This window comes from Crinia signifera, chromosome 2 (genome assembly GCF_055691185.1).
Source record: "Crinia signifera chromosome 2, ASM5569118v1, whole genome shotgun sequence".
Classification (NCBI taxonomy): Eukaryota; Metazoa; Chordata; class Amphibia; order Anura; family Myobatrachidae; genus Crinia; species Crinia signifera.
In genome coordinates, this window is record NC_139218.1 from 333,121,039 (window position 1) to 333,138,200 (window position 17,162).

Below are 17,162 nucleotides of genomic sequence, written 5' to 3' on the forward strand. Positions count from 1 at the left end.
TATTATATTCCCCCTTGGCAACATGCCATGCACTCCCTCTTGGCAACAAGCATGAAGCCAAATCCTCCTAGACATCAAACATGAAGCCCTGGCATCAAGAAAGAACCCTCTAGCAATGAGCATGCAGGTAAGCAGCATTTATGCATCAAATATGTAATGGGCATTATGGTTTGTTATTTAGTATGTAATGGGCATCACGATGTGTTGTACAATGTGTAATAGGCATTACGGTGTGTGACCTTATGTGTAATTGGCATTACGGCGTTTACTAAAATGTGTAACGGGCATTACGATGTGTTGTGTAATGTCACGCCCCTTTTGTGTTGTGACACGCCCCCTTCCACATGGCCACGCCCCCTTTCTGAATGTGTACCTATTTCTGCCCTTCAAATGTTAGAGGGTATGTATTTTTTAATTCCACTGTCTGAAAAATACATTTTCATACCATTGCTTTAAGCGGAGAAAAAGTACAACATATAAATACAGCTGCCCAACATAGATGTATTTTTGTGTAAACAAGACAGCAATTATGCGTACAATACTTAGGTGTGAGGCTGTATGTGTGTAAGCTGCGTACCTAACCAGACAGGCTGCCGCTGCCTGAGCGCGGAGACGGCACGAATAGCAGCTATAAATAGAAAGTGAAAGTACCAGCAGGGGGCGCTGTCTCCAGCATTACAGGTTGGCGGCTGCGGGCACAGCAATAACACAATAAGGAAGTGGAGAGACCGGAAGTGGAGTCATCATCATCATCAGCAGCAGCAACAGCAACAACAACACGGAGAAATACAGCAGCAGCAACAGCAGCGGAGACATCAACGGCACCGACATGAATAATAAGGGTGAGTGGGGGCTCGGATTGGTAACACCGTTGCCACGCCGGCAGTGTCAGAGCATTGGTGCTGTGTCCGCAGGCTGCTGAAGGCCTAGTGTAATACCTGCCCTCACCGCATGTGCCGCTAGGGCCACAGCAGCCGTTGTTTCCGTGCCCTGACGAGTCTCAACATCACCTGTAGCACTGGCTGCCATTGGCCGGGGCAATAAGGTGTAGCTTACTAAAAGCACAATGTAGGTGCCGATGGTCATACAACAACTAGAAATTGGGTGCACACTGTGTGTGTGATTATTTATTAGTAATTTTGGAGCACTAAATAGATAGTTGTTTATGGTGCACAGGGGAACATGAAGAAAAAAAGAACAAAACAAAATCTGTATACAAAAAACAGATATATATATATATATATATATATATATATATATATATATATATATATATATATATATATATATATATATATATATATATGTATCTCTATACATAATAGCTGGTTTTTGTATACATTTTTTTCCCCTTAATTTTTCCCCTGTGCACCATTATCAACTATCTAGTTGATGGTCCAATTTCTACTACAAATTTTAATCTAAGATCTATTGGTTCTTTAAAAGAAAGCACTGCTTTATTCAGGAAAGGATCAAAACTTAAAATGCCAGTATTGTTTGTGTATATGTGTGTTTAGTTTTTAAGGTGGCCAAACCTAGGCTAATCCTGCCACTTCACCCAAAAGTTAAATTAGTGTATGCCAAGGTAATATTTAAGGCGGTATTTATCAAAGCTTTGTAAGAGTTAAAATTGGTTGCTACTTTGCCCACAATCTGCTTAGATCATATTTCAAACACAGCCTACAAAATTTAATTAGAAGCTGATTGGTTAGTATCTCACAATTTTCTCTTACTAAGCTTTGATAACTACCCCCCTAAATATTTTCAATGTCTGTGTACGTCAATCGGACATATCACGATTGTGTAGTAGGGCTGATATCTAAAGATACATTGTGCCATGTATATTGGCAATCGCCCGTAAACTCACTGTACAAGCCAACAGTGATGGAAAGTGCAACTGGGCAGGTTGTGATGTCAGTCAGGGCTGATTGGCTTGTGTGTATGAAGAGCACAATGCCTGATCTTTCTAGCGATATATCTGCAGATATCTTTAGGAGTGTTCCCAGCATTAGCATAACTCCATTAGAAACCTTACTAGTGTTGTGCAAAAATAGACCCACAGGGCATTTTTCATGCCCACAAAGTCATCTGTTTTAATTGAATGCCCTAAAAGAATCTTATTGGACAACTCCACTTTCTGTCTCCAAGGATGTATACATCACCTCTAGGTAAGAAATTCTGGCTGAGGGTCGATCCAATACGATTTGCAATGAATATCGCAGGGAGGGAGCTCCCAGAGCTATTCTATTCAGGATGCTGCCAATTTAAAGAATGTGTGTTAAGCATACTTGCCTAGCTGACCCTCTCCAGAGGAGAAAATGCTCTGTACCTGGACTTCTCTGGTAATGTAGGATTGCCATCACCTGTGGTGAGCTAGGTAATTGATAAGAAGGTTGTTCCACCACAGGTGCTGGCAATCCAACATTACCAGGGAAGTCCAGGTACAGAGCATTTTTTCCCGCATGGAGAGGGTTAGGTAGGCAAGTATGGTGTTAAGGCCCATACACACTGGGCAACTTTGAGCTGAAAGTCGCTCAAAACAGCAGGTTTGAGCGGCTTTCAGCTCAAAGCCGCCCGGTGATGAGCGGCGAACGCTGCTGCACTCTCCCGCAACATCCCCGGGAAAGCCATTCATCTGCTGGTTTTACCAGCAGATGAGCGGCTTTCAGGACGGCATTGCATAGCGGTCCGCTATGCAATGCCGTCCTCCCCCCTCCGTCGGCGCCGGGGGAAAACCGATCAGTGTGTATGCACTGAGTGGCTTTCCCCAGCGATGAATGTGATCATCGCTGTCCATACACACTGGGCATAGTCGCCCAGTGTGTATGGACCTTAACTCTAGTCATGTTTACTATGACAGTGCAAAATGATCAGGCTATGCAGATATCAACAATGAAGGCGGAAGGTTTCTTTAATATAAACGGTAAATGACAATAAGTGGTTTCTGTAGTAAAGCTGGACGTTCCCCTGCACCAGAAACAGAAATCTCAGGGTAAACTGATATCTCTGAACCCCTCCCCTAATATACTTCCAATGTGCTAACAAGGGATCTGCCACATACAGCACTGGAATCGTACAACTACATTGTTAAACAATAAACCAACATATATATCTATATCTCTCTCTATCTAAACCACAGACCTGGTATGTCCAAAGTATGGCCCTCCAGTTGTTGTGAAACTACAAGTCCCATCATGCCTTGCCATAGTTCTAGCATTCCCTATTAGCAAAACTGTGGCAAGGCATGATGGGACTTGTAGTCTCACAACAGCTGGAGGGCTATAGTTTGGCCATGCCTGCATAGACTGTCCTTGTGGTGTGGGTGCCAGGACCCAGGAGAGATTCGCCACAGCCAGGGAGACTCTTGGGACATCCTAGTGGTGGGGATTCATATGGCTGCTGCACAGACCAGAAGACTGCAAACTTCAGCTGTTGGCTAAACCACTATACTAATCTACATTAAACTGGTGAATTTTGCGGAACATGTCTAGGTCGAGATATAAGGTGAACATGGATATATATATATATATTTTTTTTTTTTGGTGTGAATGCCGACAGCTGAGCATTTGGACACTCAATTAGTGTAGTGCGGACCCTTACATGGCCATGCTTTGGGCCAGGTGCCTTGCTGCGCCCAACACAATCATTATCATTTGTAATCCATGTGGATATCGAGCATGAAAAATTAACCTTTTTCGCATATGACCACATAGGCCATGTCAGCTGCCTATTTTTTTTAAGGCAGGGTTTTAAATAAATTATGCTCCTAATTATCAAGATACGATAGACAGGTGTGCAAGGTTGACACAAGCATTAGGTCAACAATGGGAAGGTTGAAATTATTTCACTTTTTTTCTTGTTTACCAGACGTGCCGATGGGCGGTATTTCATGCATTACCATCCACTACGGCGTGATGGGTGAATAAATAGTGTGACGAGCGCATTGAGCTATGCGGGATACTGTACACTTTGATGGTGTCTGTCGACATTCGGGCCAAAAAAAACCATGAAAACCCCTTTTGACTGTCAACCTTCCCATTGGCCTAATTATCAACCTTCCAACCCTGTTGACCTAAGCCATGTGGACCTTCAGTGGTTGACGCAATGCATGCTGACCTAATATGGGCCGACCCAGTGACCCAAAACCCTAATTAAGTCAATAATATGCATTGACTTTGCTACTTATTGTGTATAATAATAGACCCATTATTTGACCTTTAAAGATGTATGCACCTGTGTCTCCAACCCTCTCCTCTTTCCCAGGTTTATAATAAGGTGTGGAACTTTGTTAGTTATATAAGTGTGTTCCGAGAAGCTGTGCAAATAAATGATCCCACCATGGATGCATGTAGTCTTTAGGGAGAACCATTATTATGCTACAGTTCAATTGTGTGTGAGGGAGGGGTTTCATGTCTTCCTGCAATGTAGCCAGAGCGAGTGTTAAACTGCTGCTCTGTAGCACAATGTACATCAGCATTGTTCCATTGAAACAGCTAATGAACCTAGTAGCATCCTGCATCTTCCAATATCTAAGGCGTTCCTCTTCCCTGTCTGGGGGTCGCTCTCAGCTATGGTGCTTCTAGCACAGTGTGGTCTACATTTCAGCGCTGATATGCAGACCACACATGTGCTAGAAGCACAACAGCAGATGGTGACAACCCAGACTGGGAAGAGAAAGATATATCCCTTAGGGCCAGATGCACTAAGCTTCAAAAGTGATAAAATTTAGAATAATGAACAGCCAGCCAATCAGCTCCTACCTGCCAAGTCGCAGACTGTGTTTGAAGAATGTCAGGCAGGAGCTGATTGTTTGTTTATCACTCTCCACTTTATCACTTTTGACGCTTAGTGCATCTGGCCTTGTATGTTTTAAAGTCTGTAGATCAGTTTGGGAATGAGGATAGTGTCAGGTTTAGGATCTGTGGGTTAATGATGTTCCTGCTGCAGTGATCAGGGAATAGATGTGAGTGCCTAATCTTCTGCACCTTCTCACACCTTAAACATGTTTTTCTTTTCCAGCGAATTTCTCTTTCTGAGTTAGAGAGCTTCATAACCCTTCTACTTCCCTTTCTCCTACCAAGGAAAAACACTGGCCTTCATAGGCAGCAAGAGAGTTTAGGCTCATAGACCCTAATCGATTTTGAGCTGTAAGTTGCTCACTTTTTGCCGTTTTGAGCTGCTTTCAGCTGAAAACCGTCTGGTGTGTTCGGCCGGGCGATGAGCAGTGAGAGCTTATGTGCACTCCCGCATCATCGCCAGCCCCCACCGTCCATCGTCCTGTTTGACAGAATGAATGAAAGGCTTTCCGTAGTCTCCTACTATGGAAAGTCATTCACCCCCGTGATTTTACAGCCAGCAATTCACACTTCGTCGCTGGCCATACGCGCTGGGCAAATCTAGTTAATACTTCGGTAATTTGTTACATCAGAATCCAGGAATGACCTCCATGTGTTTTATAGAATGTAGAATTTTAATAATCTGTCCTGTAATGTAATGTCTCCTCCCTGTCCTGTGCCTTGTACTCAATGTGCATGTCCTCATTTAACACAGAAGAAAGTGGGCAGTGTGCCAGTCAGCCATATGCCCAATTCAGCCATTTCCTGCCCTCCCAGAAACACACACACACACACACACACACACACACAGTGCTCGTGGTTAGAATTGTTGAGAGCTCATAACTGCTGATATAGCAAGTCGCAGCTGTGTTATGTCATACTGCAGAAGCATCTCACTGCTGGCATCTTTGGTCCTATAGGGATAATATGTGAAAAATGAGGCCACTATATTCTAGAGTATACTTCAGTTCTGTTCCTTGGCAGAAAAAAAATCTGCAACTCTCATCAATTGTGTTTGTGCGGTGTTGTGAATGTGGAATCCATACTGCTTGTAGCTGTGCCAAGCCGTTCATAGGCCATCAGGGACTTACAAGAAGGGAAGCCTGTAGGGGATAGCTGTTCAAGTTTCTGTGCACACTGCAGTCTTCCTGCAACCTTCTCGCATTAATATGCTATACAGGTGCCACAGTCTGGCTTGACGAGATATAAACAGCTGTGTAAAGATACTTGTCAGCCTGCTTACTAGCATTATATGTACATGTCAATCATTTTTTTGTTTATCATACAGCGTCACGTCTAATATTTTTTTGGGGAGCAATAAGTTTCTTGTGGCACAAAACCTACTACAGCTGTAAACAAAGAACGTTAGATTTTTTTTATTTAAAGTATTTGCCACAGGACAAACTTGCATGCGCTCAAACGGCTTTGTGAAACGGCTTTGTGACCAATCTGAAGCATGTCTTCTATGTGTTGTGTGAGGGTCTCCACTGCAGTTTCTGGTGACTCACAACAAATAGCATGCATCTTTCTTATGGAAACAGTCTATACCAGCGGTAGGCAACTGGCGGTCCGACTCCGGACTGCAAAGGTCAGGGAACCGGACAGTCTCTAGAATATAGATTAGGGGGCGTGAAGGAGAGAAGACTCTTTTTCACTGCTTCTGAGTGCTGGCCTCCCAGTTCCCGGCCTTCTCCTACACCCTGCTCACCCCCACAGTGTGTTCTCACATTGGTCCCGCCACCTGTGCTGGAGAGCGCTTAGATTGCTCCTGCGGGTTGCGACCTCCAGTACTCCTGAAGCCGGGGCCTCGATTTCTGCAGCCCCTCTGCCGGACGCTGGGGTTCGGCCTTGGCCTCTGGGGTCCCCCTCCTCTCTGCCCGTGATGGGACACAGTGATTGCGGGGACAAGGTCCGGCTGCCTGCTGCACATCAAGCACACAACAGGAGGCAGACACTGTGCCTGATCTCAACCCTGCTGTGGTCATCTACCTTATGTGGGTTCCTGTTCCTCTCTCTCAATAGTAGGTACCCTCCAAGTGCTCCCTCCCTCCATTAATCTCCTACCTATACTATTTCTCTCTGGGAGATTATAAAATGAATATATAAAAATAGAATATAGATTAGTGCTGCCATATAGTAGCCATAGGCGAATCTAAGCGTTCTCAGTCCTGCATCGCGCAATGACATCACCTGCGCAGTGCAATACTGTTAATGCAGAGTCGGAACTTGTGGACCTTGATCAAAATATCCGGACTCCATTAAAATTTACTTGCCTACCCCTGGTCTACACTGTACGGTGGATGAGCAAGCTCCTAGATGCGTTCATGGGCTAGAAAATCCACCAATCTTCTGAGTTTTTGAGCAGGCACCATTTGTGTGAGTTCTTTTAGAGAAAAATATTACATTAATTATAATGTGTTTATGACATCCTTAAGCTGGGCATACAGTACTGCAATTTCTCGCAGCAGTGTATGCCCAGCCGATCACCTGCGATCCTTTACTTGTGATGGATTGCATGTGACCCCTGTTCCCAGCCCTCCTCCTGGAGGGAGGTCCGAGGTTAGACCTGCATTTCAGTCCGCCCTCCAACTCAGGACTGCACATCAGACCTGAGGGGACATCACACGTACCCGATTTAGGGCCGATTTATCGCCCCATTCCGATCCGTTACGTTCTGCCACAGCACACAGGCTGGGAACCAATCGGTTAGGCTGTAAAGGTAAGGGCTAAGGGGGTAGGGCATTTACAGATCCTGTCAGGATCCTCCATGTCAGTCTATTGGCCGCCAGCTTACCCACCGCCGGGATCCTGTATGTATCCCCATTTAGGCTGTTTTAAACTATTTTCCACCTTTTGCTTTGGCCAGCTCTTCCAGCATTGATAGTTCAAGCCATAGGTGGAATAGAGTTGCAAAACAATACTACTACTGCAGTTTGGTTCTGTGTGTCCTCATAAATGTCTTCTGGAGAAATAGTGGCTAGACACATCGCCAGATCAGTATTTGTATCCTGAGGATTAAAAGTCCAAAATGGGAATAACATTAGTACAGTCAGTCATTTATTCCCTTTATTTACAACGGTGTATCTGGAGTTTTTGTAACTTTTTTTTTATTTTATTTTTTTTTATATATATATATTGCAGTCCCTAGTCTGACATGACTTAAGGGCAAGTCGGACTGGATTTCCCTTGAGCTCCCTCGGCAACTCCTAGGGAGAGCTAACCTCTGCATTGGCACTTAATGTACCATTTTTTACGTGCAGTTTTTTGCATGTGAAGGCACCCAGGGAGTTCAAGGGAAGTCTGATGCAATACATCGTGGGTGCTAAAAAAGCACCCACAATGTTCTGCTAAAGGCTGCACATATGATTTAATGTTCCTGGGTAAGAGAACTACTTAACTACCTTCCAGATTCCATAAGGTTTGACTCTGTGGTGCTTCCAGCTATGCTGTGTGGCAGACCCAGCATTCCCCCACATGAACATAATGTGGAGGATCCGTAGCAGAATCTAAGATGTAATCAGCAGCACCTGGGATTTCCTGATATAAGAGTTTCCAGGGCAGAGTCACCTTGCTCTTGATGGTGGATTATCTACCGAGTGATAGGCTGGGGATGTTTTACATGGGGACCATTGGAGCCTTTCAAGAGTCTGCCATGCCAACCTGTTATGCTGTAACCTGCTGTTGAGACTAAACACCAAAAGTCTTCAGCTGAGTCCCCCTATTTGTGATCCTTATCACAGCTGCAGAATAATCTCTTCTATTTACTTATAACATCTACTTGAATTATTTAGTAAATTAAGTGATTGGTAATATTTGTTCATATAATCAGCTGTGCTTCACGCGAATCTGTGTTTGTTTTGCACTCTTCCATGTATCATAGTTTAGCCAAAACTAGATAATGAAACAATATAGGCTGCCTAAAGTTTGACATCTAAAACCATTCTGTTGATGAAGTCCTCCATTTAACATGTGACTCAGCATTATTTTCTCTAGAAACCTTCTATTTTGATTTACTTGGTTTATATGCTCTGCTTGTATTATATACAATGATGCTATTCTCTTTCCTTCCTCTACAGGACAGTACCCTACACCCCCAGCCTACCCAACCCAGCATCCCAATCCACAGTCTGTGTACCCGCAAGCCATGCATCTGCAACAAGCCCCTCCTTATACAGATGCTCCTCCTGCTTACTCAGAGGTACAGTATAACCATTCAACCACTAAACAATGCACCAACATTCAAAGCCTTAGGGAAAATATCAACGGGCCGGGCAATACATTTTAATTCATTTCTTTGTAGTTTACGGACTCCCTCTCCCAACACCTTATTCAGTAATTGGGCCCACGCTTAGCGATATCCACTTCCACACAGTCTAGGTAAACGCTCCCTCTCTGCAGTTTATCAACAGCGAGCGTGTTAATAATATTTAAATTGCACAAGCACAGCCTACCCCGGGTCCTACAGTCCACGTTTCATCCTCCTACTTGGCAATTGGCAACAATAACCGCCTCTTCCCAGATTTTGGGTTTTGTTAGCGGTTATGAGACAGTTTAAATAAAGGGGTACAACCATTTGTTTTACAGAAAGTGATGGTTACAAAAATATGCGTTGTAGTCAAAAAAACGATATGTGATGGAACCTCCTAGGACACCAAATGCCGGCAGTTTTAAAAATAGTATTCTGCCTGGGTGACTGGCGTATGCAATAAATTCCTGGGTCTTCCCATAACATACTCCTTGCGACGTTATAAATTAGCTTCACATATTTGGGCATAGCAATCCTAGCGAACTGATACTCTAAGATCTGGATCCATTTATCGCTTTGAAATTTGATCAGCAACACTATTACAGTATATGTGTTGGGATTTTGTATTGGGGAGATGTTTCATATAACGGTGCTTTTCAGATAAATGAAAATTGTACCTCACAGCGAACCAACATCAGCTAGGAGCTAGAATATTTTCTACATGCTTCTCTATTGGAAACATATTTTAAGTCCTAAACCAGGCATGTCCAACGTTGGCCCTCCAGATGTTTTGAAACTACACATCCCAGCATGCTTTGCCACAGTTTTGCTATTAGAGAATACTAAAACTATTGCAAAGCATGCTGGGGTGTGTAGTTTCAAAACATCTGGAGGGCCAACGTTGGACATGCCTGTCCTAAACCATATCACTTATGCCTTGAACCTAGTATAGATAGTTTGTTAGGGCATCTCAATACACCTGTGGCATGAGAACACCCCCTGGTGTGCTTTTCTGTACATGTACACCACCGATAATTGGGCACCATGGGTTCTAGCAGTGTCAGATTATCTGTGGGATCCCCTGTAGTGAAGTTGTTCTCCGCACCTGGACCAGCCAGCCGTACCCTTTAAACCCTCCCGCAGCATAAATTCCCTTCTTCAATGTGTCTGGATTGAAAGAGGTTCCGGACCATCGGCTGCCGGAAAAATGGTGGTGTACCTGCATATGGAAACCCAGACAAAGGGCTGTCCTGTCAGGTAATTGGCATCTTCCTCTAGATTCCATTACCTTAGATGTAAAGAGCTGACATCAAACAAAATTCCTTCCTATGCCTGAATTAGCATGACCTAGGGCACTGGTAGCCAACTCCAGTCCTCGAGACAACATAGCTGATGCAAAGGTGCACTCATTACTCACTGACACATTTCAAAAGATCCACAGGTGGAGCTGATTACTTGTGATTCTGTCAGGAGGTCTGGAAAACATTAACTGGAGTTGGTTACCCTAAACCTAGGGCTTGCAAGATTTTCTGTACCTGTCTCTCCTGATAAAGCACAAAGCAGACTCCCTTTGCTCTGCGTGGGCCCGTCTGTCGAATGTCTTGTTGATCGATAAAAATTATGTGCAGCACATAATATCTAATCGCATGTGGATTTTTTACCACATGTGAACAGCGGGGTGACAGAATTTTTCAAAAGACTGGATGGTCCTCTCTGAGCCAATCAGTGTCCGTCTGAGTGTGAGGCCTTTGATTGGCTCAGAGTCCCGCCCAGTGTTTTTTCAAATTCTTACTAATTCTGCATGCCAGCCCTCTTCCATTACCCGATGGCATGCGATAGGTGGCATGTGATCTCGGGTGCTGGAAAAAAGCACTTGCAATGCAATAGGATGTGATGGGACATCTCATTGCGATGTCGCATCGTATTCGATCGCTAAAGTGTATGGGCACCATAGATGTTTTTAGGAAATCCTCTCTTCCCAGCATGGAAGCAACTGAATAATGGTTGGAACAATTAAACCACTTTGATAATCAAAAATGATTGTTTGTCAAACTGAATGCTAATCTTTCAAAATGGTTGTTTCATTGGCGGACTGTTATGGTTCAGTGTTTGTCTCTGATTCTGAGGGCGGTATTCTATGCTGCCATGATGGGGGTTTCTGCGGTGAGGAGGGCTTCTTTTCGGCGAGCAATCGATATCTTTGCCGTATTCCATGTTTGGCCAGAATCCCCTCACAGTCAGAGGCCGGCTAGGATCCCCCAATACAGCGAGGTTCAACGCAAATGCATCGTCCACTGCATTTTGTGGCGAGCCCTGCCGTCTTAATGGCCACACTCAGTGTTTTCACCTTGCCAAAGGAAATGGCAAGTGAAGGGGAGGGAGTAGAATAATTGGAGGCGAGATCTCAGCACTTCTCGCCGTCATAGCTCATCGTCGGGAGCATTGAATATCCCTCTATATAGGTATCTATACCATGGACACTAGAGCTGCCCTCTGAATAAAAATGCAACAAACCATGTATCAAATGGGTACTTGGCAATTGTCGATGAAGTGATCTGAATCATTGATAGTTTAGGTACTTGTTTCCTAGCAAGCCCAGATTTATTACGTACGCAAACGTACTGAAATCTCATTGCGTTACGTTATAGTACCATGTAATGCGATTTTCCTGTACCCGCTCCCTGTCATTCCCGTCCCCTGTCAGATCCTCACAGCAATCACTCTGTGGAACGCGTCCTCCGACCTTTTGATACCCCCGCTATCCACGTTGGCGTGGAGTTGATTTTATATAGTGTGGCGAGCGGACGCGGATTACTTTACATGTATTCCGTGTCCGCTCGCCACGCTTCAGGCTCGCTGCACTCGCCACACTATAAAATAATCAACTCCACGCCGACATGGATAGTGGGGGTATGAAAAGGTCGGAGGACGCGTTCCGCCGCCACTCGCCACGCTTATTATACAAAGAAGCCCTTTTGGTTAGTGTCCCACTGCTAACATAGTTTTATATCAGGGCAGGTGCTAGGGTGTTCATAGCCCCCCCCCCCCCCCCCCTGCAAACTATAAATTTGCACCCTCCCATACTTAAGAAAGAGACATCACACGCTGAATAAAAGGGTATATAGTGCCTCTTATACACATAAGTGCCCAGTAGCAGCAGTGCCGTAAGTAGACATTTTGGTGCAGAAATGGAATTTGTGCCCCCCCTCCACGCACACACTTAAAATAGGGACATTGTGCGCTGAAGGTGCACTTAAAAAAAACTCGGGCATCAGTTTGTGGGAAAGGGGCCTGGTCACATAATAGTGCTTTCACATTACACCATACAATAGTGTATGTTATTCACATTACACCACACAGTAGACCCCCTTGGACACACTAGGCAAGGTAGAGCCCCCCGGGCACACTGTAATGCCCATCACATATTATGTCACATAAGTGCTGCTTACCTACATGCTCTTTACCCCGGTTGTGTGTGTGTGTGGTTTAACATTCTTGTTACTTGGGGGGATACATGCTTGTTGCATTAGTCTCCTCTCTGCGCCTTCCTGAATGATAGGCAGATGTGATGTCACACCCGACATTCACTGAGACAGGAGCATGGAGGAGCGTGTGCTGAGGATGCTGGGTCCTAATGGCACCCATATGAGAGAGAGATATATTTATTATTTAAATGAGTCACTGGGGATCGTGATGTCGGCAGAGGGGAGTGCCTCTTTGGCTTGGAGCCCCCCTCCCGCCATGCATACTGGGTTCCACCAGCTTTGCTTGAGCTGGTCTTTATTTTTAACAAACTTCATTAGTTTTCATGATTTGATCTATTATAGATTTTAGTGATTCCATAATATGATTCTGTGTAATTCTTAGGTACTGTTCTTAATACAATGTATAGGTATTTCCAAGGTTAATTATCCATTTTGAAAATACATTCCATGATTGTAGCTATAAAAGTATTCTACATAAGAAATCCAGGTCATAATTTTGTTTTATTTTTTTCTCACTCCCATTCCCTCCAGCTTTATCGCCCAGGGTATGTTCACCAACCCACTGCCAATATGGCTGCTTTGTCTGCAGCCTACCCTGGAACTTCGATGTACTTGCCCATGGCTCAGACCATGCAAGTTGGACCCATGGGTTCCTCAGTACCCATGTACTACCCTATTGGACCGGTGTATCCCCCTGGCTCTACTGTCCTTGTTGAAGGAGGGTATGATGCTGGTGCAAGGTTTGGTGCTGGTAGTTCCACAACTGTACCAGTAAGTATGTTCTATAAAGTATTAGAGTTCTAAAGTTCATCTGTTTGATCCTACACAATTATTTTTTATTTCTGATCATTATTCCTGCAGAACTACGATAGTGCACAGTACTGTACTTTATCATTCACATCAGTATTTGCACCATTGGAGCATATTGTTCCGCTATGTTTAGGGACTGTTCAACCAGACTATCTGAAGAACACATTCATGGCAAAGATGCACTTGGCCTCAATACTATAACCCATGTGCCCCATGCAGCTCCACATTCATACTATACAGCTGGAATTAAGATCGTTTACTAAATTCCAAGTAATACATTCATTATAAAGTTTTTTTGGAACCTTATGTAGTATCTAACTTAAACACTATTTGCTGGTTAAAGACTGTGTCCTAAAAATCTTACTTTCCAATGCAAGCTTACATAGTATGTACAGTTGTGCTCATGTTTAGGTTCTCTCTGTAACATCTGAAAAGTCTGCATTGTGCATATTCTAGATACTGATACAAAGGATGCTCATAAAGTATAGTGGATGGCTGTTCTAGAACTTGTATGACATCACCGGCAACACCCTTATGTATAAATTGTGAGAGCCATTTTGCTCTTAATACAGTGTTGTAAATTAGTTTAACCCTAGTTGCACACTTGGCAAGCGGCTACTAAGGTTTATTTAGCCTTTACGGTTCTAGTATAAGGCTTTGTCCCCTTCCCTCCATTTTACACTGTATAAATGAAATAAGACTGAGTAATAACAAACAGAGGAAAGAGGGACCTGCGGTAAATGATCCCTAGATACATGAACTGAATAGAGGCTGATTCAGACCGGCACATATTCTTCGGTTCCTAGCGAACAGGTAAATGCCACCCAGCTGAACGCTGTCCGGAGATGGCCGAATTCAGGGGGGGCTCTGACGTCATGTGACATTAGCTGCCTGCCCCAAGCAGGCATTGACACACACCTGCATTCGCAGGGGTACGCCCATAAAATGCTGGGCGTTCCCCCTTGCCCTCCCATACTGGATTGAACACCCAGGCGAGGGTGTTTGCTCCGGATGTTTGCGCAAACCCGCACCATTGGCAGGGGGCCCGAATTCGGTACGCAACAATCTGGTCTGAATCACCCCCTTAGTTAGGAACAAATAAAGGTTCAATTAGCATCTGGGTAAAATCCTATTGTAATGCAGGTGGGACAAATAGGCAGAGACTTGCATTTGGGAAGCGCGTTTCCTGTCTCAGTTCTACATTGAAGTGTAAAATTCTAGTAACCCTGATAAAGCAGATGGTATACTCGGAATGCAGTTACAATCCCGGCGTTCAGAATCCCGACGCCGGAATCCCGACACATTCTCCCTCCGTGGGTGTCCACGACACCCCTGGAGGGAGAATAAATTAGTGTGCTGAGCGTAGCGAGGCACCGGGCCCGCTGCGTGGCGAGCGCAGCGAGCCCGCAAGGGGGGGGGGCGATCCACTCCCCCCCCCCTTGACGGCATTTCGGCTGTCGGGATTCTGGCGCCGGGATCCCGACCGCCGGGATTCAATACTGAATCTGGTATACTCCCTGCATGCAAAACAATACATGCTTTTTTTGTTGCTTCCATTTCAACACTGGTTTTCACCTTGAGCAAATATTTGCTCCTAACATTCAATGAAACCCAAAGTTATTGGTATGCTGCACTCTCCAGCTTGTGTATATCTCAGAAGCCACTTGGACTGTACGGTGTTGTACACGGTTTCATGTGCTCTCTCTCTCTTTTCTCTTCCAGCCACCACCTCCTGGCTGCCCTCCCAATGCAGCTCAGCTGGCAGCCATGCAAGGTGCCAACGTCTTGCTCACACAGAGAAAAGGCAACTACTTTATGGGTGGCTCGGATGGAGGTTACACCATGTGGTGAGAAGGATTTCGAAGCACGGACGGGGGGCATAAAGCAACAAAAAAAATAAAAATAAAAAGGGGCTAACTATTTTGTACGAGGAATGACATCTCACCGCGTGAGGCACTTCCCACAAAGTTCTGCTTTAGAATAATAACCCAGGATTGATGTTTAGACACAGGTGTAAGTGGGATGTTTGCTCGGTGCCGTCTTACTCCTGCTGTAGGAAAAGGAGGTCCATCCTTTTTTTTTGTTTTTAATTAAAAAAGGAAAAAAATATAAAATGAATAAAAGCTTTGCATCCCTTTAATATAACCTCCGACCTCCCACCCCACACATACCTGCACCATTTTATTATATCTAAACCGGCTGATTGGATAATACGGGCAACGGGTACAAAGGAATAACATCTTGGAGGTAATCATTTGCAGATTTTTTTTTGACTTGTGTTTGATAGGAAAATATATGTTCTGCGTAATCTCTAGAAGGGGCATGTATATTTTTAAGTGAAGGCAAATAACGCCTGTATGCAACTGTTAATTTCTATAATACTGGTACATCTCTTACCACAAATTCTACATGTCCTTTTTTTTTCTTATAATAAATCTATAAGATCTATGTTTTTAGGATATTAAACCCCCATGTTACTGCAAAAAGAACATCCTGTAAACACCGAGCAGTTGAGGGCGCTCTAAACGTTTGAATGCCTTCTGTATGCCACGTCACTTAGAACATATTGCATTTCACCACGATAAAGAGGTTGTGGATAACTCCCTGTCTGTAAATCTATAATAAAGATTGGTTATGCATAGTACATTATTTCCTCCACAGACAGTGATTTTGGCCAGTAGGAGGACTTCTACACAATACATTTCAGCAGACAGTAAGAACTTCTGTTTAAAGAGTGGAGAAAATTGGTTCCCCTTCAAGGGTGTTACTAACGGTTTCTAAGATATGTTGTTGTATCAGTGTCAGGACTTCCTAACTGTTTTTTTTTCTTCACATTTAAAATAGCCTGTTTTGATGTCCACATGTGGTCACTTTATTTTTTTTTTCCTCTCTCAAATGGAAATTTTATATGTCACTGTTAAACCCAGACATTTCTGTACATGTTACCAAGGAGTAAACTACCTTGTAAAACTGTTTTGAGAGTCTATCCAAGAGTAATGTTGCATGTTCCATGTGTGACGCATTGAAGGATGATCAATAAAAAATGCAAAGAGGTGCCGATTTATTTCTTTTTCTTTTTTGCTATAGTTTAAGTTTAGAAATCCATTTGTAGGCTAATAACCATCGGTTTAATTAGTTGCCTTTTTGTCAGTAAAGTATTGAGCAACTTATGACCTTTTGCACCACTGTACACAGGTGCTATAGTGCAGTGCTTATTTTCCATGGTCTTATTACGACAGTCAAATACGATATTGGAGGATATTGTTTATTGGAAAACCCAACTAAGCAAAAACAGATGAGATTTACATTTTGTGGAAGGTAAAGCAGAGGCTAGTAAAACATAAACTTGTGGTTCCACAGCAAATATGAAATTGCAAGTTGCTATAGCATGCATTATAGTGTGCACTGCATGTTTGCTTTAGCACGGTTTGATTTACTATGTAAAATGAACAACTTAATAATTTAATATTTTATGGCCATGTGCGTACAAGTTATTTTTTTTTTTTTCCCAGCCCCAAAGTTTGTGAATGTGCCTTTTACTATTAAGGAGTGTACAAAAAATAAAGGCAGAATGCTAAAAAGGTTTGATAAGTGATTAGGACCTGTGCGATCGGTATAGATTAATTATTCTCCCCCCCCCCCCCCCCATAGAGGCATGTTCCTTAAGCTTTGATTTGGCAGTACATAGTGTACCTACGCTGAGTGCAGTACAAATGTATTGCATGTGATGTTTAGTGAATGGGTTTCCATTTAAGTTACTTTGCTTTTTTGCAGCATGGTAAAAGT

General features: G+C 43.7%; 1 protein-coding gene across 1 annotated transcript; it reads left to right on the forward strand.

The window, feature by feature from the left end:
• Positions 1-688: 688 nt before the first annotated feature.
• Positions 689-16,440, forward strand: DAZAP2 (DAZ associated protein 2). The gene is made up of 4 exons (XM_083169451.1): positions 689-842; positions 8,912-9,033; positions 13,098-13,337; positions 15,099-16,440. Exons 1-4 carry the CDS (start codon positions 830-832, stop codon positions 15,225-15,227), a joined length of 504 nt encoding a protein of 167 aa, XP_083025577.1. The 5' UTR covers positions 689-829; the 3' UTR covers positions 15,228-16,440.
• Positions 16,441-17,162: the final 722 nt, after the last annotated feature.

Coding starts and splice junctions, on each gene's coding strand:
- DAZAP2 (XM_083169451.1), top strand. Junction 9,034..13,097: donor CTCCTCCTGCTTACTCAGAG/GTACAGTATAAC, acceptor CATTCCCTCCAG/CTTTATCGCCCAGGGTATGT. Junction 13,338..15,098: donor GTAGTTCCACAACTGTACCA/GTAAGTATGTTC, acceptor TTTCTCTTCCAG/CCACCACCTCCTGGCTGCCC.